Below are 25,029 nucleotides of genomic sequence, written 5' to 3'. Positions count from 1 at the left end.
CACCGGGATCCTCCGGCGTACCAACGGTTCACCCGGACACTCGACGAGATTGACATTTATCTTTTGCGTAATTCGTGTTTCATTTTTATATAATTTTCAGGGTTGAAAAGACGAGGTTCAAAGAAGGACGAGATAAAGCGAGACGGGAAGCCAATCTGCGTCACTTGAAACGACTTGTATCCGACTTTCGGTTCCTACGAACGAGGTCTTTTAATTTATCGTCGTGCGTGAATCGCCAACGTAAAAAGGATGTTCTTTTAATTACCGGTGAGTTACATGAAATGCGTTACTTACTCCGCTGAAACTATCGCGTCTCTCAGATTTATTCTAGATCTCGTTTTTGTTGGCTGTCTGAAGACGATGTGGCTTGTACGGTATTTAAAAATTAATCCAGCTTTTTTCTTTTTGTTTCAATTCAATTTGCAAGACAAAGAACACCACCTCGATGTACTCGCAAAATTTTATAAAAATAGGAAATTTGTATACATTAACGGATCTCGCCTATGATGCTCATCGTAGACGTTTATCGCTCGAATTACAACGATAATATTTATGGCATGAAGTTAACGAAAAGTTTAAAATTAATATTCGAATAAAAAAGGTACATATATTTATATATAAAATTTCTATTTTATATTTAACTCTATTTTACTTTAGCGGTTATTTTATTTGTTTTAGCGTTCTCGTTGTTAAACCACGGATCGTTGAAATGATCGTTGTCGTGAAGAAAAAAGCGGTAGGAGGCAAATACAGACGCAGGCAGTAATACAAATATAGATAAGGATAAGTGCTGCAGATAGGAAAAAGAGTTTATAAAACTAATGCAATATCTCGATGGAAATTCTCGGGTGTTCGTACTAGGTGATACACGAGTGAACCGATCAGTGATAAGAATCGTCAGCACAAGTGGCCTGATTCTTCAGTGTCATTCGAACAGGCAGGATTTCAACAGTCGCGTCTGTATTTCTAAACACTCGGCATTTGACAGCGAATCTTATCCTCGGTAGCGAACCACGCTAGACATCAAAAGAAACGCAAAGTCCGCATTTATTGCACGCCGCAGACGATAAGCGTACGTACGAGGAGAGAGTGACGACGTCTCTCCTTATCTTTGCGCCACGTAATGTTTTCCGCCCGTTACATCCGTTTATCTTTATTACGAACAGATCTGTCATTTCTACAGTCGCACTTTTGGAAGGACCGAGGGATCTTTGAAAGGAAAATTTGAGAAATGGAGGATCTGAGCGTCTGGCGACGATGCGCCGTTTATCCGGAGCCACCGAAGGAGATACTACGACCGGTGTACCTGCCCGAAAAGCTCCTCACGAGTCCCGGTCCCTGCAATTGCTCGGATCGCGTTCTCCAATCTCTCAGCCAGCAGATGCTTGGTCACCTTCATCCGGAGATATGCCAGGTATTTCCGGAGCCTATGCTAAATCCGGCGATTACCGCGTATACGAGCGCTAGTATAATAATATGCGCGGGTGTTAACATAAATTTAAATAATATCATGCACGACATTCCCGCGGGACCAAGCAATTAAATCGAATTGACGAGGTTTAATTTGCAGCTAATGGACGACATCAAGGCGGGATTGTGGTACGCCTTTCAAACTAGGAACAGATTGACTTTGGCTTTAAGTACGTCCGGTCACGGCGGCATGGAGGCTTGCCTGGATAACTTACTCGAGCCGGGCGAGACCGCGTTAATTGCCAAATGCGGTATTTGGGGAGAACGTGCGGCTGACATGGCCAATCGCTCTGGCGCAAATGTACGAAATAAATATGCGTATGAAGACGAAAAAAAGAAAAAGTAACACGAAATATGTTTCAGATAAAATTTCTAGAGACAGCACTTGGCGTACCGTTCGATCTGACTGCCCTAGAGAAAGCCCTCGCGAAACACCGGCCGGCGGTCGTGTTTGTGACGCACGCGGAATCATCGACGGGTATGAAACAACCTCTCGAGGGCGTCGGTAAACTGGTTCACAAGTAAGTTAGATTGTACTTACCAGACAAGGCAACGGCAAAAAATTATTGTCCCGACGTCAACGCAGATATGAAGCCCTGCTGATCGTCGACGCGGTGGCGTCCTTAGGCGGAGAGCCGTTCTTCATGGACGCCTGGCAAGTGGACGCGGCCTACGCCGGTAGTCAGAAGGTTCTCGGTGCACCACCAGGAATAACACCCGTCTCCTTCAGCCCGCGTGCGGAGTACGTATGCGGAGTCGATCGTTTCGAGCCACTGAAGAACGGGTTTCTCCGCGGCTGACCACGATTAACCGTCGAGAAGTTCTCACGGGGTCGAAAACGCATTGACTATCAATCGAATTCATGAGTCATTCTATCGCAGTCACCCATTCGGTTCTTACAATTGGTGAATCATGTATTCGGTGGGGAACGAATTCTTAGCATATCTTTCTAATCCGTCCGGAAACATTTTTAGTATTCTATTAATTTTGCGTGGCAATTGCAGACGAAAGATATTTCGGAGAAAGACGCGACCGGCTTACTACTGGGACCTGAAGATCCTCGGCAACTATTGGAGTTGTTTCGGCGCTCCACGTGTGTATCATCACACAATAAGCGCTACGCTGGTGTACGGTTTAAGGACAGCTTTGGCGCAGCTCGTGGAAGAAGGACTTCTTGCTTCATGGGCAAGGCATGCTGCAACCGCTGTGAGATTTAGGAAAGGTCTGCGAGATCTCGGGCTACAATGTTACATCGAAAATCCTGAACATCAACTGTCGACGGTTATCGCGATAAAACTGCCAGCTAACATCGATGGCAATATTTTAATCGCACAAGTTATGAAAAAGTGATAATTGTTTCTCTATCATGTTTTTAACTATTGCATTTTTTTATCGAGCAATATTTTAAACTACAATTTGATTCTTTTCGTTTTCAGATATAAAATTGAGATCAGCGGTGGTCTGGGTCCAACAGTTAATAAAGTTTTACGTATTGGTCTAATGGGAATCAATGCAGAGGCTTATACCGCTGATCGTGTACTTTCCGTCATCCACAATGAATTACAACACTCATTAAAAGCGAAAATATAAAAATAAAATAAATAAGAATCTATGATACAAGAAATCGACTCTTCGATTTTCCCGGGACGTCGGTGGCGGTTCATAACGAATTTTTACGGAACAAAATTTTATTAGTTCCGAAAAAATCTGTTACGAGTCGCCACCGGAAAAAATCAAACAAGTAGTGCGAGTTGAATTGACGAATTTATCATCCAATTAATTTTTCTTACTTACTTAAGTGTTTGATTAAATTACCGTTTTCGTTTAATTATAATTGAGAATTAAATATTATTTCTACAATTGTTATTATACTCTAACTACATTACGCATTACAAAGCGAGAGCATTGCACGCGTCATGTAATTTTAAGGTTGTGAGTCTGCCTTCTTATAATTTGACAGTAACAGCACTAGAAGTAATAATAATAATCGATATTTAATTAATAAATCGTTTTGGCACAGTACAGAATAGCATCGATCCCCATTTTCTACAAAACTATCAAAGTATGCGTCATGCGTCTCTCAGCAGCCTTCCTACTCGCAGAAATACAAAAGATTTATTTAATTAAAATTATCGCGTTGTATACATATAAAAAAAAAAAAAAAAAAAAAAAAAAAGTAGTTTTGGTCGCCGCCCACGTAGTCGCATGGATAGCATGAATTAAATTGTTTTAAATTTACGCCTTAAAGAAGCACATGGACTCGAGACGCACGTTCAGACGCCGGAGCAAAATATACAAATTCGCTCTTTCGTGGCGATTTCGCGTTACGTGTATCGCACCCGCTGCACCGTGACTGTACATTTTGAATTAACCACGCTCAGTAATTTGGTGCGAGTATTGGCACAGTTTCGCGCAAAACGAGTCTCGATGTAATCCGAGAACGTCCGCTCTTCACCTATTCGCCTTCGAGCTTCACGCCGAGTAACAGCTACTCCCTCACGCGACGCTACGCTACGTAAACGCTCGTCAACTGCTGGCTTAATTAAGAAAAAAATATATATGTATATATAAAAAAAATTAAAGATCCAGCTTCTTACACGTTTGTCACCCAGCGTATTAGTCGCGTTTAAATTAAAACATTGTGTATACATGAAGCACGTCGATATAAGAGCATGCCGGCTTATCCAATAATTAATGTCAACTCGTTTAATATCATGACCGGGACCTTTTTGTTATATCGCCCTGCAATATTTCATTGTTTTTTCTTTAATATTTCGCGTTATAATTCTGCACCTTTATGCGCTGGTTTACTTATTATTTTTTATGTAATTGTTAAATATATAAATCGCAGTGGCAGGCCTCGCTTCGTGCAGAAGGTCGAAAGCCTCTGTGGAACTCTACGCAATGATCCCGCGGAGAACGATTTCAAGATCATTCTACTTAGATAAGATCTCAGCTTGGGGCGGAATAATAAGAAAGGTCCCAAGACTGATAGCTCGCGCGTAAAAGATAACTTTTAAATAGTTGCGATAACAGCAAGTCCATGATAATCATATAGGCTGAGAGGGGGAAGAAGGGAGTTCGGGATATCGCTAAAAATTACGCCGTGACGTATAAGTAATTAATAATAATTACCAGGGTATAACGCTGACGCGCGCGTCGCCGGAATAAAACCAATTTTCAGCCGGTCAACTGTGCGCGCTTATTTACAAAACGTTCGTGTACGCGGCCACAGGCGACGCCGACGTCAGCTGACTACGTATGTATTCGTACCGAGAGTCGAGTATAAGGCACCTACGGTAAACGGTGAATCAACGCCTCCGCGCGAGATGCACACGACGTCGAATAACATTTCGTCATGACATCGAAATAGCGAGAGCGGAGCCTGCGTAAGCCGTCGCGGTCGTAACGATAAAGTTTAAGTCAAACGCGGCGGTATCCCTTGGTTCGCTCAGGGGCCGTGAGTTCTCTCGAGCCGCGGTATCGACACCTTCGTGCAGGCTTCCTCGCCTGGCTAACGGGTGTCAGATTTAAATTTACATCACTCCGGTGACGATATTCGGTACCACGTTCACAAGTCACGCAAGGGTGACTTCGGCCAAAGTCCGACTGGCTGTATCCGTGTACAATTAATGATACTGTTTTGTTTACGAGATTATTACTTCTTGGGATGTAAAAAAAAAAGATTCACGAAAGATCAAAGATAGGAGGGCAACGAGTCATAACGCTGGAAATTTTTTTGACGGTCAGTTTTTGCCGGATTAAATGGTTTTAGTTCCTCGGAGTTTGGCTGATCGAAGTCACCTTGCTGTCGCGCCCCATCGGGAGTATATTACTATTCGTTTTTCCTTTTGCGCGCGCTTCTCAGAACTTATACGAAATTATAGCGTTACACAAAAGAATACGATTCAATAAGTATATGGCAAATCTTTCGTACCGGCTTCGTTAAAACTAACGCTCGGGAAAACTTGGGAAGACGCCAGCTTCCGGTTCAACAACGGCTAGTAAAAAATATCAAATTGGTCGAGGAAGCTGTAGTTAATTAATTCTTTTTTTAGCACGCTCTGATCAACATACATTACGCGTATCGCACGCTCTACGTCTTGGACGTCGCACAAGATTTATCGGTAACGCAAACGTGCAAACTGATCCATTCACCTACGCGCCCGGTACGATCCGATTTAAAAGGATTACTTCTAATAATAAATATTACGCTTACATAAGCTTAAATATTACGTACTTATAGTAACAAACATTATCGCGTTAACAAATATATACCGCTTATTTATCGTGGAGTAACGACAACGCGGTTCTCGCCGCGTTTCTCGCCGAACGGTTTCATACAGGGGTATATAATGTACAACATAAATATATCTTTACATTACAGCGATAATTTAGACTTTACCACACAACAATCGCGAGATAAGGAGCAATAAAAGTGACGCGGCCGCCCAGCGATACCAATTATAAAACGATAATTATTAAGCGGACAGCGGTAGTAATACTATTAATAATAGAAACGACAGTGGTAATAGAAATCAAATAGCAATAAGTCGGAGTTATTAAGGAAGTATTAGCAATCGCGTAATAACTGATGCCGCCGTCAGAGGTTTTTCAGTCTTCTTTAGTTGCTTGGTAACTCGAAGAGGTACAGCAGGGCACTGTAACACCGCCGCGATTAAGAACTCGCTTCCCTTTCGGAGTTTTCACCCTTTCTTCCCTTCTCCCCCCCCTCCCCCGTTTCTCAACCCTCATGCCGCCGTATTCGCGTCCGTCCGCGACGCCCACCGTAATTGTCGCTCTCGGCGAAGAGAAGAGAAGAGCTCGGTGTATTCCTCTTCTCCCTCTTTCTCTCTCTTCTTTTTTTAATCCGTTGATGGGGATCAATTGATTAATAAGCGTCTGGCTGCGGGCGCTGGAACGCTCCGAAGCGAACGACCGAGCGGTTTCGTCGCGGACAAGAATAGCAATATCCGATCGCGTAGTCCGCGTCCACGTCCTTCCTTTTATTACATTAGGCTGCTACTCGTGACTTCCTGTGCCCGCGCGCGCCCGCCGGCGACAATAACAAACTTTGAGCAACGAGCGCGCATCCGTCATCCCGTTTGATGAATTATCCTCGTCGTCTCGAACGCCGCTGCTCGAAAATCAAAACGACAAACTTGGCGCGCGCGTGCTCAGCCGAAAACGTGGATTTGAAATCTCGCCCGCGGATCTCGCCGTCGCGCTCCCTCGTTCTCGTAGTCTTTCCACACCTCGCACTTTTTTTTCCTTCTCGCATTCTCCGTTCCCTTCGTCAACTCGGCCTATCTCTAAAGCTACGCCTGCACAGTTCGGCTTCTCGCGATTTTATTACGCGCGTGTACAGAACCGTTCGGTTTGACTTCGTTTCCGTATCGTCGAGGGCCCGGCGGCTCGTCGCGACAACACGAGGAGGGTGATCACGCGAACGGATAACGGCGATCACCGCGCGCGGCTGGTCCCGTCGTCATCCCAGACGGTGGCCCACGCAGCGGGGCTTCCTCGTGGAGACCGGGGCAGACCTCTCTTCGCCGAGACTACCGGGCTCAGCTCAGCTCGCGCGGCGTCACGGAGTGCCGTCGCGCCGGATGATGGTTGTTGCGGTGATGACGCCTCGCGCGGTGCTCGCATTGCGCCGTACAGCAATCATCGGCGTCCGCCACATACTCGCCGCGCTTCATCTGATGCGCTATCGAGTTGCAGAGCGACCGTGGACACCGTTTCCTGTCGCACCTGACCTCGCCGTTCTGAAAGAAGCAAAGGGAGCGGTTCCATTATGATTATCACCCGCACGTCGCTTGCGAAATCCGCGAGGAACACCGGCCGCGAAAACGGATTGGCAATCCGCATTGTTTCACCCTTGCTCTAATTTAATATTGCAAGCTTTAAATTAATGACCTTTTCAATTTAATTAATTTACAAAGGAGACAAGAAACGCTTTAAAAAAAATGAATCTAATAAACATCTATGCAACCCTGACACTTCTAAAATAATTAATAAATTGACAATAATTGTATTAATTTAATAAAATTTTTTACAAAAATATCTCTTTTACCTCTTTAATTATTGACAATTTCCTTTTATGTTTCACGTTCTTTTCGCGTGCTCTCTTTTCCAAAGAAACGTGCGTAGTTAAAAAAAAAAATGTATATACGTAGCGAGACGATGTTTACTCATCAACAAAAAAGATCGAACGCGAGTAATAAAAGCGAGACGCTAGAAGAACCGGTGCAACGAGCTCAGTTGGAATACGAAATCTGTTTCTCGCGATCAAGGTGATTATTTTTCGCTCCGTCCCGTGACGTCGCGACGCGACGCTACACGACGCGACGCGACGCAAGCCAGCCCGAGGCCGTGGCGTTCCATTTTCATCGTAATGGATGGACCCTATAATGGTCGGGCGAGCGAGTCCGGTTAAAGGTTTTCTCCTTAAAGATCTCGCGCCGTGTCCGTGTCTGGATATCGCAACGAGGTAACCGCGCGACGGTCGTCTAACGAATTGAGTGTGACGAACAAAAGTAAAGCGAATTCTAAGACCGTTCTCTTTCTGCTTAGCAACAAGACGCAACCGCGAGACTCGCCCCGTCTCTCATTGATCCGATTAAAACGATTAGGTACACTTGATAAGGGTTTCCTCGAGGTGTATACACTTAGTAAACGAACACCCGAACGAACAACGAACGCAAACGTTCAAAAACAAATCAATCGCTACAAACGTAACACTCCAGCAGCACACATCGACGAATGTTTGAAGTCGCTGTGTTCGTACACTGAGTGTATACACCTTTACAAGCTATAAGAGAGTTTTGTTCGCGAATTTAGTCTTTCGCTTCGGAGGCGAAGTTAAAAAATCGATGAATGGAGCTTCATGCTTTCTGGTCGAATCTCACGGTCGAAGATTCCTCACCTTGCAGCGGCACTTGACGCACTTCATTTCACCGTGCGAGTGCAGCCGCGGATGCCACTCCATGCCGTTCTCGTAGGGCCCACCGAGAGGGTATTTGCAGCCACCGGAAGACAGAATCTCTTCTACGGTACGCTTTGTCGAAGGCAAGGCCTGATCCCTTGGCAGACGCACGGTATCGTTCAGCGCACTGGTGACCACGTTGCTGCGAGGCGTCGTCGCCGGGCACTGCTTGCAGCAGGCCTTCTTGTCCGGTCTAAAGGCGATCTTCTCGTCACACTCAAGCGGCGGGCACTGCACTCGCGGGCATTTCACTTCCAGCGTAACGGCCTACAAAAAAAAATGCTTGATGTAAATAACAGACGTTACCTTCTCGCATTTAACTACGCTCCGTGCGTAACGCACGCGTTTCACTTGCTTCGCCGTATCACATTTCGCAACTTGTTGCAACAGGAGCTTCTGTGGCAATTTAGATATTTCGTCTAGACGCCTTAGAGTCGCGTTGAACTTGCTGAAGCGAAGAATTTGTTATCTGGTGATTTGTAAAAGACGCGCATCTTCATCGTTCGCTAAATGCACGACGCGAGATATTTTCACGAGTAACTTCCAGGCGATGTCAATTAGCTAGGAAACGTTTGCCGGGTATTGAATAAACTGCAATCGTTTAGAAAATCTTGTCGCTGAATCATTCAATTAAACTCATTACTAACTGCCAGACCGCAGCCGCATTCTTTAGGCATGGTGTATCACACTCAGGTTTTTCCACTGTGGAATCGTGGCATCGTGGAAACAGTGATTGCTTCGGCGCGATTCGAGCCGAGACGTAATTGTAACGTGTTGAGGAAATAAACGAATGAATGGAGAACAAAAAAAAATAAAAAAAACATCTCTTAGAAATTATTATGCCTTACGTTAAAAAAAAAAGTAATAAAAAATTAATGAATTAAAACATGGATGTAAAGTCGCGGTATTCTTTGATCAGAGCAATTATTTGTTGTTTCTGTAATCATTCTAAAGAAATTAATATAATTAATGTTTGAACGTACAGTTTTCTTTAAGAAAAATATTTCTTAATTAAGAATCGAGACGCACGAAGAGCGTTTAGCGTAACAAATAAAAAATTAAAATAAAAAAAGAGAGAGAGAGAGAGAAAGGAGAAACTTACGTCGCAAGTGCAAACTGCACAAGTGTCGAATCCTACCGGTGGTAGATAGGGATGCCAGGATGATCCCGCGAGATGATACTGCCCGGCCAATGTGCAGCCTCTCGTGGCATTGTTTTTTACTGTTGTATTAGTTTCAGCAACCGGATCTAAATATTATTAATAAAGCATGAAATATGCGTTTAAATGTAATTTTATAAATCTTTTTAGTTTGTCATTCGAGAATTCAATCTCTTTCGCAATAAATTTTATTAAATTTAATTTGATTTCTTACTTACGTAACAATTCGTTCCGTATAATTTATTTTCAACCTTAATACATAAATAAATTCCTTTACCTGTGCATATCGCGCAGCAGTGACCGGTCGGCGGTTGCTTGAGCTGCTTTCCTAGCCCGCAAGAGATCGTCGGGCAAGGTACAGTGTCACATTGCGCCAGACCGCGGTAGCAGTGACACATCGAACAAGGGTCTGAGCTCGAAGTCCACTGCGTGCCCTCTTCGTAGAATCTAGTCTCGTGGAAGCACGCGCCAGTCTCGATATCCGATCTGGGTGGTTGCAAATTATACGCCACTACAGAAGCTACGTCGTTGTCGGCGTAGTGTGGTAAACAACTGAACGGCGCCCTGGCCTTGAAAGGAGCCTTCAGGATGTGGGTGCTCGATTTGTCCGTCACCTCGAGAAAGCCGATGCCCGACTCGATTCTGTAGAGCTCCATTGGCGACAGCCCGGTGACCGAACCCTCCAGGGAGTACCCTGAAAACTCTTCGAGAAGCCTCCTGGCTACGGGAGCTCCCTGCGCCATCATCGGCATCGTCTCCAAATATAAGCGGAACGTCCGTGGCTCTTGGGAAGTGAGCGGGAAACCGGCGAGCTCGAGTTCGTAATGCAGGGAACAGTCCAAGTCGACCGCGGTCCATATTAGGCCGACCGGTCCGGGATGCGTTGGCTCCTTGGTCAATCTTTGCAGCAGCACGGGCGCGTTGGTGTCTCTGGCGTCCGCCACAGGCCTCTCTAGAAGTCTACCGCGTAACAGAGAGCCAAGATGACTGGCAGCGACCACGGAGAGCTCCTCGTTGAAGAGCGGTTGCAGCAATCTCGGCCCTGGTCGATCTAAGGATCCGTTCGCGAAGCCGCCGATCAACGAGGGCGTCAGATCCTCGAGTTCCATCCTCCGCTTCCCCCCCTCGTCTACTAAAGTCACCAAAGGGCTCTCTTCTTCGAGCCCTATCAATTGTACTCCGTAGCGTAAAGCGCCGATGCGGTCCAGAAAAGCCCAGGCTATTCCCGACGCCATGGACGGCGTCTCCGATAACAGCAACGTCTGATACATGTCGCAGGTTGCGCGCGGGCCAACCGTGCCCATTAATCGTAGAGCTTGTGGATCTTTACGGGACATTATGCTGATTGACAGCTTGCCCCGAGCTAAGAGGCGGAGATCGGTACCAGAGATCGCGCTGCGAACCTCGCCGTAGTTGAGTTCGTTCGACGGCTTTCTCACGGTGATCTCCTCGCGGAGAACCACGTAATCTTTCTCGTGATGTTCCAGCTGAACGATCAGCGAGACGTCGGCCACGTCGTTCGGAAGAAAGAGGCCGTTGAAGACGAGAGACACGTGGATCGACGGCGCCGAGGCGGACGAGGCGGACACGATCGCCGTCGCCCCCGCGCCGGCCATCAGCGACCGATCGACGCCCATCGCCGGCTCTAAAAGCGAGGAGAACTGCTCGGTCGAGAGAGCGCGGTAACGCGACAGCTGGCCGGTCAGGCTCGACGAAGGCTCCCAGAGGAACGACACGTGCAGCCGTTCCTCGCGCAACAGCTTGCGATAGTCGCGCGGCACGCGTCTCCATACGCCGCAGAGCTTGCCGGTGGCGTTCTGATAAGCACCTCCGACCGGATCGATCACTTGTTCTTCGAGGATACTGCCGGACCCGTCGATGAACTGTATGCTACGTGGCCGCGGCGTCGACGCGGACAGATAGAACGAATAGTAGATGTTCTTGCGATGAAAGGTGAAGCGGCCGGTCGCCAAATAGTTGTACGCACTGTTGTACATCGAGGTCGGACTTGGCTCGTCCCGGCGCAGAGACTGCGACGTTTTGCCCGTTAACAAAGTGCCGAAATCTGTAAAGAGCGAGGATGATTTAAGCCGCAAGCACCGACGCTTCGTGATCGAGCGTGGGTGCCTCAACACCCAGCGTAATTTATTAGCCCTTCAAGCTTCTCAATTACTTTCGAATAAAATTCGAGATAACGTATGCCGCGCGTCGAATCATCGAGAGATTAAAAAAAAAATATAAAAATCTTACGTTTCAGACTCCGCTCCTCTTCTTCCGAAGTTAACTGCGCCGGGATGTCCTGCGCTATATCTGCGTCTGCAACAAGAGATTTAATTTATCGTCAACGTCGTGCGTTCCCCACGGCAGGGCTCTCTCCCAGGTGGACGGAAACCTCTCTCGCGCGGGAGAATGCCCGAGTCCTTTGCGCTTGGCGTCGGTCTCTCGCGTACCGCCGGCGGTCTCCTCTCTTTCTCTCCCCCGTCCTCCGTTCCCCGGGCGTCTTTCCCCCGAGACGGATGTAAAAATAAAAATAACCGGTCGATCGTCGATCGGCGATCCCCATTGAGCCGATTCAGCGATGCCGATGGTGGCATGTGCACCGACCATAAAGTATGCCCGCGCGCGGTAGGAAAAGAGTCGGCTGGCGCCAACCGCCGCTACTTTGAATGCTACTTTTATGGCGCATGCCGCGCCGGTTCAGCGCCACGGAGACGTTAATTGCCCCGCGCAAAACGTACAGCACGCCTCACCCGACGGCCGACCAGTTGCTAACTAAACCGTTTCCGCCTACCTAATCGGAATGGCGACCGATGGCACCGGTCTGTCGCGCCATTAATATCGGCGACAGACGGATATGAGCGATAATGTGGTTAATTACGAGCATTAATTGGACCCGCGTACCGCGCGTTTTTATTTTTATTTTTTTTAATATTTTTTTGCGTCCTCTTTTCCGTGTTTGTTTCGCGAATAGACCGGCCGACCTCCCTCCATTGTCTCTCAAAGAGTTATCTCGTCGAACAATAAAGGAAAACCCCGCTTCGGACGGCGGCTCCAAAGCTCGCCGGCTCTCGAAATCGCCTCGCGACCTTTGCGACGACGCTGACGTGAGCTCGCGAGTCCACAGTATATATCAATTGCGTGTCGCAACTCGCGGCTGGAAAGGATAACGCATCGCCTAACGGATACGTCAGCGGTCGCACTCCCGAAAGCGGACCGGCCGCCTAAGCCAGGACGTCGTTTCGGATCGAAGGACGACCGTTACTCAGGATTAAGTCGGCTCGAGGAGGGAGGCATAAATGTCGCGAACTTGGAACGGCCGACGGATGGAGCCGGACGGGTCCCGCTCGTAAAAACTATTCCCGCGATCTACTAGAATTTCATATCTTCCTCTTCTCGTTCCTTTCACGTTCCTTTCTCGGATAAATTCGACACGCTCGTCGCGTCCTTCTGCCACCAGACGCCTACGATAGCGCGCTAATTCGCTTCTGTGTCGGCGCGATTGCGCCCCGGCTTTCGCTGCCGGGACGAGAACCGAATGAGAATCGATGCGACGATCCAATCGACGGGCTCAAGGGTCGCAGTTATGTTTCCTCGTGGAATGTAAAAGGCAGGCGTCGCTAATTGCGACCAGTTTCACCTTTCATCAGCAGGGGGCAACGAGCCCCTATCAGACGGCTGGCGACAACTGCGAAACGGCGATTGCGACGATTATTGTTACGGGCCCGTAGGCGAATCGCGCGGAAAATAAACTTGATGCGCGTAATATTGATTGCGCGAACGTTCTATGAGAATAAACGACCGACGCGGGAGTGGCAGCGATCATCAAAAATGACTCGCTCCGTCCTCGTAGCCGCCGTTCCTCGCGTATCCCCTCGTGCCGCGGCTCTCGGCGGAATTGCGGCGACAACGAGCGCTTTATCAAAAGTGTCATATTAACCTAATTGATAATATGCGCGCCTCTCCCGTTGCATCGCCAATAGCCGGCGGCGATAAGCGCCCGTAAAAATTTAACGAAGCGACGACCCCGACGTCGACGTCTGTTTACGGACGCTCGGAATCCGTCGCGAGGGCACGGTCCCGCGAGCGGCTCAAAGATCAAATCAAGACGTAACGGAACGAAGGGAAAGGGATCGCCCTTTTTCGCGTATCGCCGCCGCCGTCGCGTACGAATTCTCGTTTCCGCCGCCGCGATCTCCCTTTTCATCCTCCGTCTTTATCTATCCTCTTCCGTCTATTCTTATTCTCGTCGCGCGCGCGTTATGCCCGATCATTACGTATGCTAATATTTACATTTAGATTGCACGGCTTAATCGAAGTGACGCCATGCGGTAATATAGCCGGCGCCATGGCGCTAAACCGTGGCGTCCGTCCCCGTGTCCCTCCAGTTGCCCTCCCCGCACCTCTTCCACCGATTACGAACTCGAGTTCCCTCTCGAGAGAATGCGATCGGCCAATCTTCCCCACGCTAATCTCTCCTCTGTTGTTTTTTTTTTTATTTTTTTTTATCTCTCCTACTCTCTTCTACGTCCGTCTCTTCTTCTTTTCCTCTTCTTCTTCTATTTGCCGCACGGCAAAACGTTTCGCGCTCCGATTTCTTCTCTCCTCTCCCACATATTTCTAGAGAGAAAGGGGGACGAGGAAGGGCACTCTTCGGTTACCGATACCCTCAAAAAATACGCGGGCGACTGATACCGGACCGGCGGCTGGAGAGGTCGTTCTATACGCGCGCGGCGAGGACAATTTAACGGGTCAATTTACGATTTTCCCGAGTAAACAATCTCAGGCGAGATAAACGCGAGTCGCGCAAAACTGTAAAGGCGATAGTATCGCTATTCGAAGCGGTTTCGTGCCAATTCGCGCTCATTACCGTCGCCGCTGGAGCTGGCGCACGCGAAGCCTTATCTGGCAGCCTTATCAGCGCGCGGTATACGTATACTACTTTCACTGCATCGGCGGCACGGGCCAAATTCTTCGAGAGCCCACCGCTCCTCCGCCGGCCGACCGGGTAACGCATTCTATTTCACCGTGGAGGTCGACTCGCGTATCACACTTAGTCGCAGTAGAATGCGGATGGAGTAAATCGCATAGTCGAGATACTCGGGAGCCATAGCGACTCCTTTCTCGGTTGTGTATCAAGGTGGGAACAATACGCGCACATACGAGAATCGCGTAAAAATCTTATCTCGACTTATCTCTGCGTTTCCGCGCTCTTGACGGCAGGAGGGAAAAAAGAGAGAGAGAGAGAGGAGAGAGATAGAGAGAGAGAAGATTAATCAGGAATAATCGCGACAAGGTGAAAAATAATACCGCGTTGCGTAACTTACTGAAGTCGCCGGGGCAGGATTTGCAGCATCGGTCCGGCAGCAGAACTGGTTCGTCACACGTGAGTTTCGGGCACTCGTTCTTAATGTTGCGACATTGAACTCGCGCGATGATCCGCCGTTTCTTTTGCACCTGAGGACAGAAGCGATAACCGCTGATAAAAAAAAATGAGAGCAAACGGCGTTATCGTAATAATTATATTTCCACATCCCAGGTAGAAGAGGTTTCTTCCTCCCGCGAGCGCCGCACCCGCGATATGCGCGATTGTGCGAAATTCTTTTTCGAACGGCCTTCTCGCTCCCATCGCCGTCATTCCTATCTCCGCTTTGCCAACATTATTTTGCTTTCGATCGCGCCCCGGCACGACGATAGAAAGGTATCGTTCGCGGGACGAAGGCAACGCGACGGGATCGCTAAAAGTGCCGGCGCGAATTTTACGCACGACACAGTTCCAGTTACGGAGAAGAATTTAGTCGGTGGTTTTACAAAGTCGGCGCGTGCACGCACGTGTGTGGCATTCTTAAAGCGTGAAACGGCGCGCATTCGACACGGCTGACTCTCGCCGTGAGGAAAGGAGCTGGATTATCTCGCGATCGCCACTTGGAAATGTCAGAGAGGCAGAGCCGCGGGGGCTCCCGGAGAATTTCGGGACGTCGCGGCACTTCTCGCGGCGTGACGATTTGTCGAGCCCTCAAAGCCGACGATTAACAGACCGCTTCTCGATCCCTGGCGACGCGTCCGTTTCCGCGAAGGGACGGGGACCAGCGGGAAGAGGGACGATGCCGTCCAACGTCCGACGAGACGCGACATCGGTCCAACAACTTTAGGTGCGAGGAGACATGGTTTCTCTCGCCGCGCGGAGCGCGACGTGTGATTCACGCGGCGCGTCTGCTTCTTCCACCAACCAAGACCGCGACCTATCAATAGCTCCTCATGTACACTGAAGAGGGACTGTCATTCCTCCGAAGTCTAAAAATAGTGGCCGCGCTTCTCGTCCACAAGCCGAGCGTAACAGCCGCGGCCCGCCGCGGCGTCACCCGCCCTCTCTTCCGTCTCCGCTCCATTCGTCTTTTCAACCGATCGCGATACATCTTCGAAGAGAGAGAGAGATTTTACACCGCGAGCACGGGCCGCGATCGAAACTCGTCGGCGAATTTATTTCATCCGACGGTATTCGACTTCGCGCCGGTCAAAAATATTGCCAACTCCCCCCTCCCCCACTCGTAATCATCCCCCGTTATTGCCGCGCTGCGAAAAAGATTAGAACTCCGCGGCCACTAATGACTTGGCCGATACCTGGGTGTCTTTTAATGACGTCGTACGTAACGATCGTTACACCTTTCCTCGTGTGCGCGACCGTATAATTAATTTTCTCCCCGCGGTAAACTCATCAGATAGGCGTCTCATTAGCATTTACACCGATTACTTATCGCCCGCTTTATCGCCGTTTAGTGCACGCATAAATTCCGCGACATTTCCACATTAAGATTTAACGATTTTGCACGCTCGAAATTCTCACGCCGAGCTGGAACGGCCAGCCGGAGGCTTACCGTCGGTCCGCAATTAAAACCCGCTTATTCTCAAGAATTAACTTGGACGTTTTTCAATTTCGTTTGACGTAAACGTGCGCGCACGCTCGCGCTTCGAGACTTTTAAAAACGTCAGAGAAGTAGATCCTCGCGGACGGAATACTCCACGAGGGAACGTTGCCGCGTAATTACGCGCGCATTAAACGGTGCTAATACGCGTGATGAAATAAAATTAAAAAAAAAAAAGTCTGCGCGAGCGCTAATGAAACGACGAGCGAAAGAGGAAAGCTAATTGATGTGCGGTCGCAAGAAGCGGTACGATCGCACGAAGCGCGCTTGTGACGCGCGTGAAACAAATGTTTTCTCCCGCGGTTACAAGCGACAGGCGACGTTAGCCGGCCGCTCGACACGAATGCTAAATACGATTACACCACGGGATGAACAATCGCGTTATCGTTTATTTGCCGCATGTAAATGCGAAAACGAAGAATTCGGTATTGCGCATCGAGGCTGCACCGTCGCGAGGCGAGGCGGGAAAGGAGGCAGGGCACCGCCGTACAATCGGAATATAAACGACGATTATTGCGCGATCTCGAATAAATATGTATTCGCGCGTATTTCGCGTGACGCACGTTGCCTCGCTCGCGAGTGCGCGCCGCTGTCAAACTCTTTTCTCGTTTTTTTCCACACTTTATTGCGGAGCGACGCAACGTTTCGGGGGACCCGAGCAGTTTTTCGACCCTCGACGGTCTCCGCGACGCGATTATTCGCGGGGAACGCTAAATCGTACCGCCGCAAATGAAGATTTATCTCGATTGAAATTTTACCCTCCTCGTGCGTCGCGGGAGGGATTCCGGTGTGCCCGCGGGGCGGTGAACGCCGATGCGGGTCGGTTTAAAGAGGCGCAGGTATCAAAAAAAAAAAAAAAAAAAAAAAAAAGAACGCGGCAAACGCGAGAGGTAATAACCACCTGCGACGCGATTACCGCGTGTTTCTTGGCGATAAATTCGAGGGCGACGGATGGAGGGAGAGGGCACGAATCACGCGGCGCTCTCTATTCATGTATGTTAATAAATGCTGGCGCGGTACTGATTGTTTACTAAACACTACGTGCGCGCGGAACGCTACACGCGAGACATGCGACACATTTCAATACGCGCCGTCGGCGTGGCATTTTTTTAACGAAAAATAAAAAAACGCCGTAACACTTACCGGTATGCACTCGCACTTGATGCAATACATGACGCCGAAGGGTGGGCCGAGGTCCGCGAACCACGTCGAGCCCAGTTCACGTATCTGCTTGCCGAACATGCATTCTGAAAAAAGAAAAAAATCGCATGGGTCATCGTCAATCGTTCAGTCACATTGATAATATATGCCGCGGTAAAAGCGAGCCCGTGCCTCGCGGATATCGGGACGATATCGTCGATCGGAAGAAAAAAAAGGAAAGATAAAAAAAAAAAAAAAAGATATATTTTAGGCGACTCGCTGACGCTGACGCACTTCCGCTGCCATCATCGACGAATGAGGCGCAATTCGATGCGAGTATAACGTAACGCGCTCGGTATGTACATTCATTCGCGCGCATATTCATTCGCATTCATCGGTAATATGCGTCGCGCGTTCATTCAAACCACTTGACAAACCGGCGCGTCGTACGAGACGCGCCGAGCGACGCATCGTTCATCGCCGATAAAACCCCGGGCTCTTGTTTGCACGTTGCGTATCGTTTGCGGCCGGCCGGCAAAGACGAAGGAGCCTCATCGGCTCGCCGTTCCGAATCCCGATTGCCGCCGGATTGAATTTGCAGCGTGAAACGCAAAAGAGGGAAAGAGAGAGAGAGAAATAGAAGAGATAAAGACGAGACCGTTATCTTCTACAACAAGCTGCAGATAACCAGTAGCAAAATACACGTAATAATACGCTTCATTGAATCGATAACAATATCGACCGTTTTTTTCAGTAACAGTCTCATCTTCATTCGTTAAAGAGAAAATAAAAGGAGGGGAAAAAAAATTGCACGCTGTTAACAGTTAATGATTGTAATTATCTTTTTGCCAATCGCAACTTCTGTTTCATTTGAAAATAAAGCACATGATGATAAATCACTCGCGTTTATTTTATGTTCTTTTCCTTAATTTCAAAGATTCATATCCAGTCCAGATACACGGAATTGCGTGAAGATTAGTCATCGTAAAAACATTTTCCTACAGAAGACAAACACGTCTCTTTTTTAACGCAGCAAAAAAAAAAAAAACCAAAATTTACAATTGTTTTCGTGTAGATTTTTTAAAAAGATGAAACAGCCGCTTTGAAAGACCTCTTTCATTCGCGTAAATATTAAAAAAGTGTTAAATATTGACAGCGCAAATACGGATAAGGGAGAAGAAAGGGGAAGAGGGACGACGCGAAAAGAAACCAGGCGGCTGAATTTTCGTGATTTTGCTTCTCGTGGGCATTCAAAAATTCCATTGTAAAACGATGGCGAGCGAGAAGAGAAAGAGAAAGAGAGAGAGAGAGAGAAAGAGAGAACTCGGTCATGTGCGAGTTAGAGAAAGGGAAATGGAGAGAGGTCCGTTTTGCACGAGGTCATTGCACCGCGTGCGCGCTAAGTCGTTCTAAGCGCAAAGTCGTGGCCCTAAGTAACTAGGAGTCCGAGAGAGCCACGACACGAGCTACCGCATCGAAAATATGCGAGTCACGCGGCATAGAGCGGTAAGGTGAAGCGTATTAGATCTTTCCTCCTCGTTTTTCTTCTTTTCTCTCTCTCTTTCTCTTTCCAATAACGATGGCTTATTCGGCTCTTCTCTTTCCTTCGCCACCCGGGGTGGCTTTCTCGGCGCGACACGCTTCTCCGCACTCTTCTTCGTATACACGCGCGTTAATGCAAGTCAAACTTTCCCGACGCAAGTGTGCCCACTTTCGGCGATCGTTATCCGCGACTTTGTACGCGAATAATCGCGACTTGATGCACGGTGTTTGGGCTGGGAAATTAATAACGACTCTCTTGTGCGGCCTGCACTCGTTTCGCCGCGCATGGATCTTGCCAGCGGGTGAAATAAATTTCAGCCCCTCGGCCGTGCGTACCACGCACGTGCGTATATAATATACCCGCGCTGATCGTATATCGTTCGTTCATGCACTTACTAAAGGGAACGTAAATTCTAGTCGGAGAGGCAGGGATTTTAATAAAGCCGATAACACTCGGCCGTGGAAAGGATCCATCGAGGATCGCGTCTCGGCGGATACTCGCGGATAACGATAACGACCGCGATCCATCAACGATATTAATCGACGGTCATTTCTGAACGACGCTCGGGAATCTCGCGGGGGCCGAAATATCGGGCGGAAAAAAAGAAGATGAAACGTAGCTCGCAGCCGCGCGGTGCCATCAGTACGTCTTCGCCGGCTAATATAAATAATTCAAGCGCGGAAAAGGAGCGCGTGCAACGGAATGCACGGGAGCCCGCGATCCGCTAAGGAGGCGGTTAAGCGAATGGCAAACACGTGCTGCACCTTTCGTTTTTTGCTTTTCCACCCGCCGCTTTCTTACGCCACTCGCACGCTTCTGCATCCTTCCCGGATAGATTTACGAACGGTGACGTCTATCTGCTCGTACCTCGCAGTCTCTACCTCCCCCGCGGCCCAACCCTCTCGCCGTCCACCCGCTTCGTCTCGAGTTTCACATCACCTTTAGCATCGCCCTCGCGACCGTTCGCTTGTCCGCTCCGTTCTACTCGCTCGCCCAGCTCGTTTGCATCGTGACATCGTGATGCGAGGCGTGTATAAGACGCTTATCTGTCGCACCGTAACCGAGACCGGCGAGAGGCGTAAGCGCGCGGAACAAACGGCTCGATTGCACAGTTAACCGATTGAAAACGAGGCATCGTTTATCAGCTTTCTACCAGGGAGCAGTCCGGGCCATTTAGACGAGCCTCGTTAATGCCAGCCGGCGTAACCGGCGATAAATTTCATTTCGCGCTCACGGAGGAAGGACTCGTCGACGGGACGGTGGGGCGATCCCCGCGGATGGAGGAATACCTGCCCGTTTATTCCGGTTTCCCGGGTCGCGTCATACGTCAACGCGTATCGTTTCGCGTTACGCAACGACCGCGACCGTGAGGCGTCTGGACCGTGGGAGCCCTTATCTCCGAACGAGTGCCGCTTTCTCGCGCGGAACCGCCTCCGCGTCGCCGCGCCGGCTCACGGAGACGCTTTAGCGTCTCTAAAAGCGGACGGGACACGTATCCGATTGTTTATGTATGCGTGAACCGGCGCGCACCCGATACCTGTCGGCGCGCAGATTTACGTGGGCGACGCGACCACGGGACGCATCACTCGACCGGACGCTTTATATTCCCCCCTCGCCTCACCCCTCCCGGCTCCACGCTGCGACCCGATTTTTTGCGTTATTGAGTTTCACCTCGGTCCCCGCCCGATCGGCGAATTCGGAGAGAGGCCCGGCCCCGTCGTTCGCATCTAAAAATCTTCACGCGCGACTCGCCTCTTTTACGGCGGCGTGCGTATCGGCGGGAATCGCCACGGGTGAAACGCGGGGGATAATATATTATTTCGCAGAATTTACGAGGTGAAAAGCCCTCTCTCGAGCTCGATTCCGACCTTTCTCGATTACGCACGTAAATGCGCGTATGCAAATCACTCGGGCCGTTCGACACACGTGTGTCCGTTTTCCGCGTGGACAGGTATATGTCTCGTTTGTATACCTACGTGATGTCACGCGCGGCTCAGAAATGCCGACCTTGCGCCCGCGGCTCAAGTCAGTGCACGCGTAATGCGATGCATTCATGTTCGCCAAGCCTTTCGGGCCAATCCCTCCGGTCGTGCGACGGGCGCGCTGATAAGCGGCGGCGACGGCGACGACGTATCTGCAACGCGGAGTACGTGTACGCACGTGTGTACGCGCGCGATATGTAAATAACGCCGGATCCCGTCGAACGAAATGTCAAGTGAGACCTACATTAGCAGCGGTGCCGTTTTTCCACCCGCGCGAAGGCGTTCGACGCGCCAAGTTCCCCTTTTTTTCTTTTTTTTTGATCGAGAACGCGATGCAACGATAACCTAGAATAAGAAAAAAAAAAAAAGAAGCGCGTTTATCGAGAATTGGAACGATTAATTAGACGCTGAGCGACGTCTCGCAACGGCCGAGGGAAGTCCCGGGTCAAATTCTTTTCGGTAAAATAAAACCCTTCGCGCCTCTTCCTATTCCATTCTCTCGCTCCGTCTTTTTCGCGCGCGCGCGTGCAAGAAAGAGTAATTGAGTTAACTGCATTGGGATTATGCCAGGGCTCGGGCTTGGCTTAAATCAAAATCATCTGACGGACGAACCTGCGTTACGTCGGCAAGTGGCCCATTCGCGCTTACTCCGAAATTTCACGGCTGGCACGTGTCGATTTTCTCGCCGGGCCAGGAAAACCGGCTGATTCAGTGCCACGGTAGCGAGACGAGACGGTATCGATCATCAGCCGCGCGTTAATTGGCAGAAATATGTTCGCCAGAGGCGACGCGAGGTTTCCGGGAATGAGAGCGATCGGCGCGTAAACGTTCCGAGTATCGTCCGGCGAAGACGTCGGTCTTTCCCAGATGGAATTCGCACGGGGCCGCACGCAAATGCGTGGCGGCGGGAAATAACGCTCGGTTCCATTACGGAGTCGCCGCAGCCGTGAAGTAATAAGAAATGGATGGATCGCCCGGCCGATGACGTGCCCACTTTTCCTTCTCCCGTGGGCCCGGGCGACGCGGGAACGCGCCGGCAAGTACGAACGATAAATAATACATCAACGCCTCGATTCTCGAGTCGGCACGGTTTATCGGAGCGAAGATCGATCGCCACCGAGAATAAGGAAAAGGTCTTTGCCGGTTCCGCTCAAGGATACCAATCGAAATCGCGCGCTGCTCTTTATGCGCCGAGTCGGCGCGGGGAGAACGAGAGGGGACAAATGTCTCGAGTCCGACTTTCAGAGGAACAATCCGCGATACGCAAAAGCACGAGTTTAACTAAACGGAGTCTACACCGAAATCAAATCGTCACGGTTATCTTTCGCTAGATCGTTGCGTTTCTCGGTAAAAATGTGATATATCTCGAAATCAGTAAGTGGTTCTTTTTTTTTTTTTTTTTTTTTCTTTTTCCTTGCGTTATCAAGACGCACGCGAGATAACGATCGGCATTGCAATCGCGCTCGCCGACGATGCACTTGGCACCTCGGCCGGGAACGAGGCTGGGGTTTGTCGTCCGTTCGCGCATCTGCCGGCGGCGCGGCTCGCCCAACCCTCTATTTAACCAAGTTCGAGAACCCCGGCGAGCACTCGTCTGCTTTAAAGTAAATTTCCCAGGAAGCCTATTTGCGCGACGATGATTGCAGCACTCCCGCGGCAGATGATAGATAACGAGGAGGCCAATCGCGAGCTGCCGTTCGCTCGTGGGACACCCGGCAGATTTCGACGACGCCGTCGCGCAGTAATTGCGCTCCGCTGCCGCGGTAATGACGTAAATTAGAAGATTTCGCGGTGATTATGCCGGTACGTTCCGTTCCGCGAAATCACTTCGCCTCGATGACTCGCGACTCCGTTAATCGTTCGCGATCCGTCACGAGCCGCGAAAGTGGGGCGAGGGGAATATTACGGTAAATAAAAAAAAAAAAAAAACAGCGAAATCTTTCCGCTCGCGACGCCGCCGCGAGTCGCGAAACGTTTCCGATATGATTTAAAACATTTCAAACGATCAGGCTTGGGATGGGATTTACTATATATAGAGCGGCGCCAGAGTAACGTTCTCGAGCAGCCGTCCAGACTAAACTCATCCGCGAGAAACGTAACGCGCAATATTATTTCAGCGGGCCGGCAAAACGTTAAGCAACGCCGGCGCGATCCCGCGATATGACGCATCTTATCTCGCGCGAGAAAGCGCGAGGAATAGATCGAGACGACGGCTCGTAAAATCGGGACGAGCGGCGCGCGTTTCGCGCGCGAAAAGGAAGAGATTAAAACGAAAAAGGAAAAGGCGAGGCGCGCCTTAGCGTCTTCGTTAATAAAATCAACGCTCGGATTTACGAGCAAGACGACACGGGCGCAAATGCGAAGACGATACGAGCGATACGAGCCGATATCAACGAGCGTATCGAGCGACGAATTCTCGCGAGCTCGCCGCCTTCGGCGTTTTACCTGAGCGCCGGTGTAAATGGACGCGTCAAGTAGCGTTAATGGCCGTCGATTAACGCCTACGTTTTTTTCACGCGTGAAATTGGGAAAGAGGTAAAAACGAGGAGTCGAAGTGAGAAGAAGTAAAAGCTCGCTGACAAGTTTGACGCGCAATTTAATTACGACGATGTTAAGACCGGACTGTGTTGCGGACGCGTGTACCTGGGCAGGGTGCGCCTCGACGTTTTACAAAGATTCGCTTCCAGTCTCGTTTTCGCGGTTATAATAGCGATTGACGTCGAGCCGAGCCAAGGTGAGAATTACCCGCGCGGACTCGCCATTCACCAAAACCAGACGTGGGGCAAGCCTCGGCGCGGAAGAAAGTGAAACCTTGACTCGGGCCGAGCTGATAACTCCCGCGCAGCATCAAGTAATCGGCCGTGCCTTTCGTTCATTCACTAAATCCGCCTACGAGGTGCGCGATGGATGAAACGTTCGTACAGCTCGCGAATTTTTTTTTTTCTTTTCTACGGCAGCCTCGCGTTTATTTTACGAGCGACCGCTGCGTGGCACGGCGCGCAGATATTAATTAATAAAATTACCATGATTTCGACACGTCTCAATTAATTTCATTATACCCCTGTCGTGCGTTGAGACTGCGCGGTTGAAATATATTTCACGTTCGTGTCCGCGCGCGGAATCAAAAAGTAACACTCGCCTAGCAAAGGGGTTGGGGACACCGCGACGCCGGTGGTAATCCGCGGCGAAAAAAGACGCGGCGAAGGGAAGGAAGAGAAAAACGGCCGCGTTAACGCGGTGCCATATGCACGCGCGGGACGGCGAATACACGCCGAGCTCATATCCATACGCACGTCGGCCGTGCGGCGCACATACGTAACGAAGAATCTTGTTTCGTTGCGTCTGGTGACCTTGGGTGCGCGCAGCGTAAAAGAGCAAACCGACGAATAAACGCCTTCGTAATTTTAGATTCATCAAGTCCACCGAGCGAAAGGTCTCTCCTCCCTTTTTCTTGCTCCCCCGCCGGTTCCCTTCTGCCCTCGCGATCGCGTTCTCTCTCACGTGCGTCGGACCTAGCGGGACATACGGGGGACAAAAAGATGCCGGAGCACTATGTCATACTTGCGCCCGTAGACGAAGACCGAGGTCTACTTTGAAGTTCCTCGGGGTCCCCGCTCGTTAATACGTCGCGTCCATAGTCGCTAGAGATATCTTTGTCCTCGGCCGACCGATTAATTTTCCCCCCCGGCTCACTTTCCCTCCCCGGCGTTAAAGGAAAGGACACGAGTTTATGCGGCGCACAATGCACGTTTCATTTCAGCCGCCTTCGTGATGAATTCACGGGGACTTCGAATTACTTTCGAGGACTATCGTGGGGGGAAAACCCA

General features: G+C 49.7%; 2 protein-coding genes across 5 annotated transcripts in view; one reads left to right on the top strand and one right to left on the bottom strand.

The window, feature by feature from the left end:
• Positions 1 to 33: 33 nt before the first annotated feature.
• Agxt (Alanine-glyoxylate aminotransferase) lies at positions 34 to 3,492 on the top strand. 2 transcript variants are annotated; one of them, XM_070655709.1, is made up of 9 exons: positions 34 to 267; positions 428 to 601; positions 679 to 1,072; positions 1,184 to 1,414; positions 1,571 to 1,771; positions 1,834 to 1,991; positions 2,057 to 2,212; positions 2,475 to 2,816; positions 2,907 to 3,492. In XM_070655709.1, exons 4-9 carry the CDS (start codon positions 1,232 to 1,234, stop codon positions 3,058 to 3,060), a joined length of 1,194 nt encoding a protein of 397 aa, XP_070511810.1. In that variant the 5' UTR covers positions 34 to 267; positions 428 to 601; positions 679 to 1,072; positions 1,184 to 1,231; the 3' UTR covers positions 3,061 to 3,492. The 2 variants fall into 2 exon arrangements, with proteins under 2 accessions (XP_070511810.1, XP_070511809.1); XM_070655708.1 differs by having other exon boundaries at positions 1,167 to 1,414.
• The window catches only part of Sog (short gastrulation), a 36,240-nt gene continuing 14,492 nt past the window's right edge, over positions 3,282 to 25,029 (bottom strand). For all 3 annotated transcript variants that reach the window (XM_070655707.1, XM_070655706.1, XM_070655705.1), the window contains exons 3-9: positions 17,681 to 17,784; positions 14,942 to 15,071; positions 11,868 to 11,933; positions 9,895 to 11,682; positions 9,561 to 9,706; positions 8,399 to 8,725; positions 3,282 to 7,238 (exon numbers count right to left, since the gene is read on the bottom strand). In XM_070655707.1, the coding sequence (XP_070511808.1) occupies positions 7,038 to 7,238; positions 8,399 to 8,725; positions 9,561 to 9,706; positions 9,895 to 11,682; positions 11,868 to 11,933; positions 14,942 to 15,071; positions 17,681 to 17,784 (2,762 nt within the window). In that variant the 3' untranslated portion in view covers positions 3,282 to 7,037. The remainder of the gene's footprint in view (positions 7,239 to 8,398; positions 8,726 to 9,560; positions 9,707 to 9,894; positions 11,683 to 11,867; positions 11,934 to 14,941; positions 15,072 to 17,680; positions 17,785 to 25,029) is intronic.

Source organism: Cardiocondyla obscurior, linkage group LG04 (genome assembly GCF_019399895.1).
Source record: "Cardiocondyla obscurior isolate alpha-2009 linkage group LG04, Cobs3.1, whole genome shotgun sequence".
NCBI lineage: Eukaryota > Metazoa > Arthropoda > Insecta > Hymenoptera > Formicidae > Cardiocondyla > Cardiocondyla obscurior.
The sequence above is the reverse complement of the archived record's forward strand: the minus strand, read 5'-3'. Positions and strand labels throughout refer to the sequence as shown.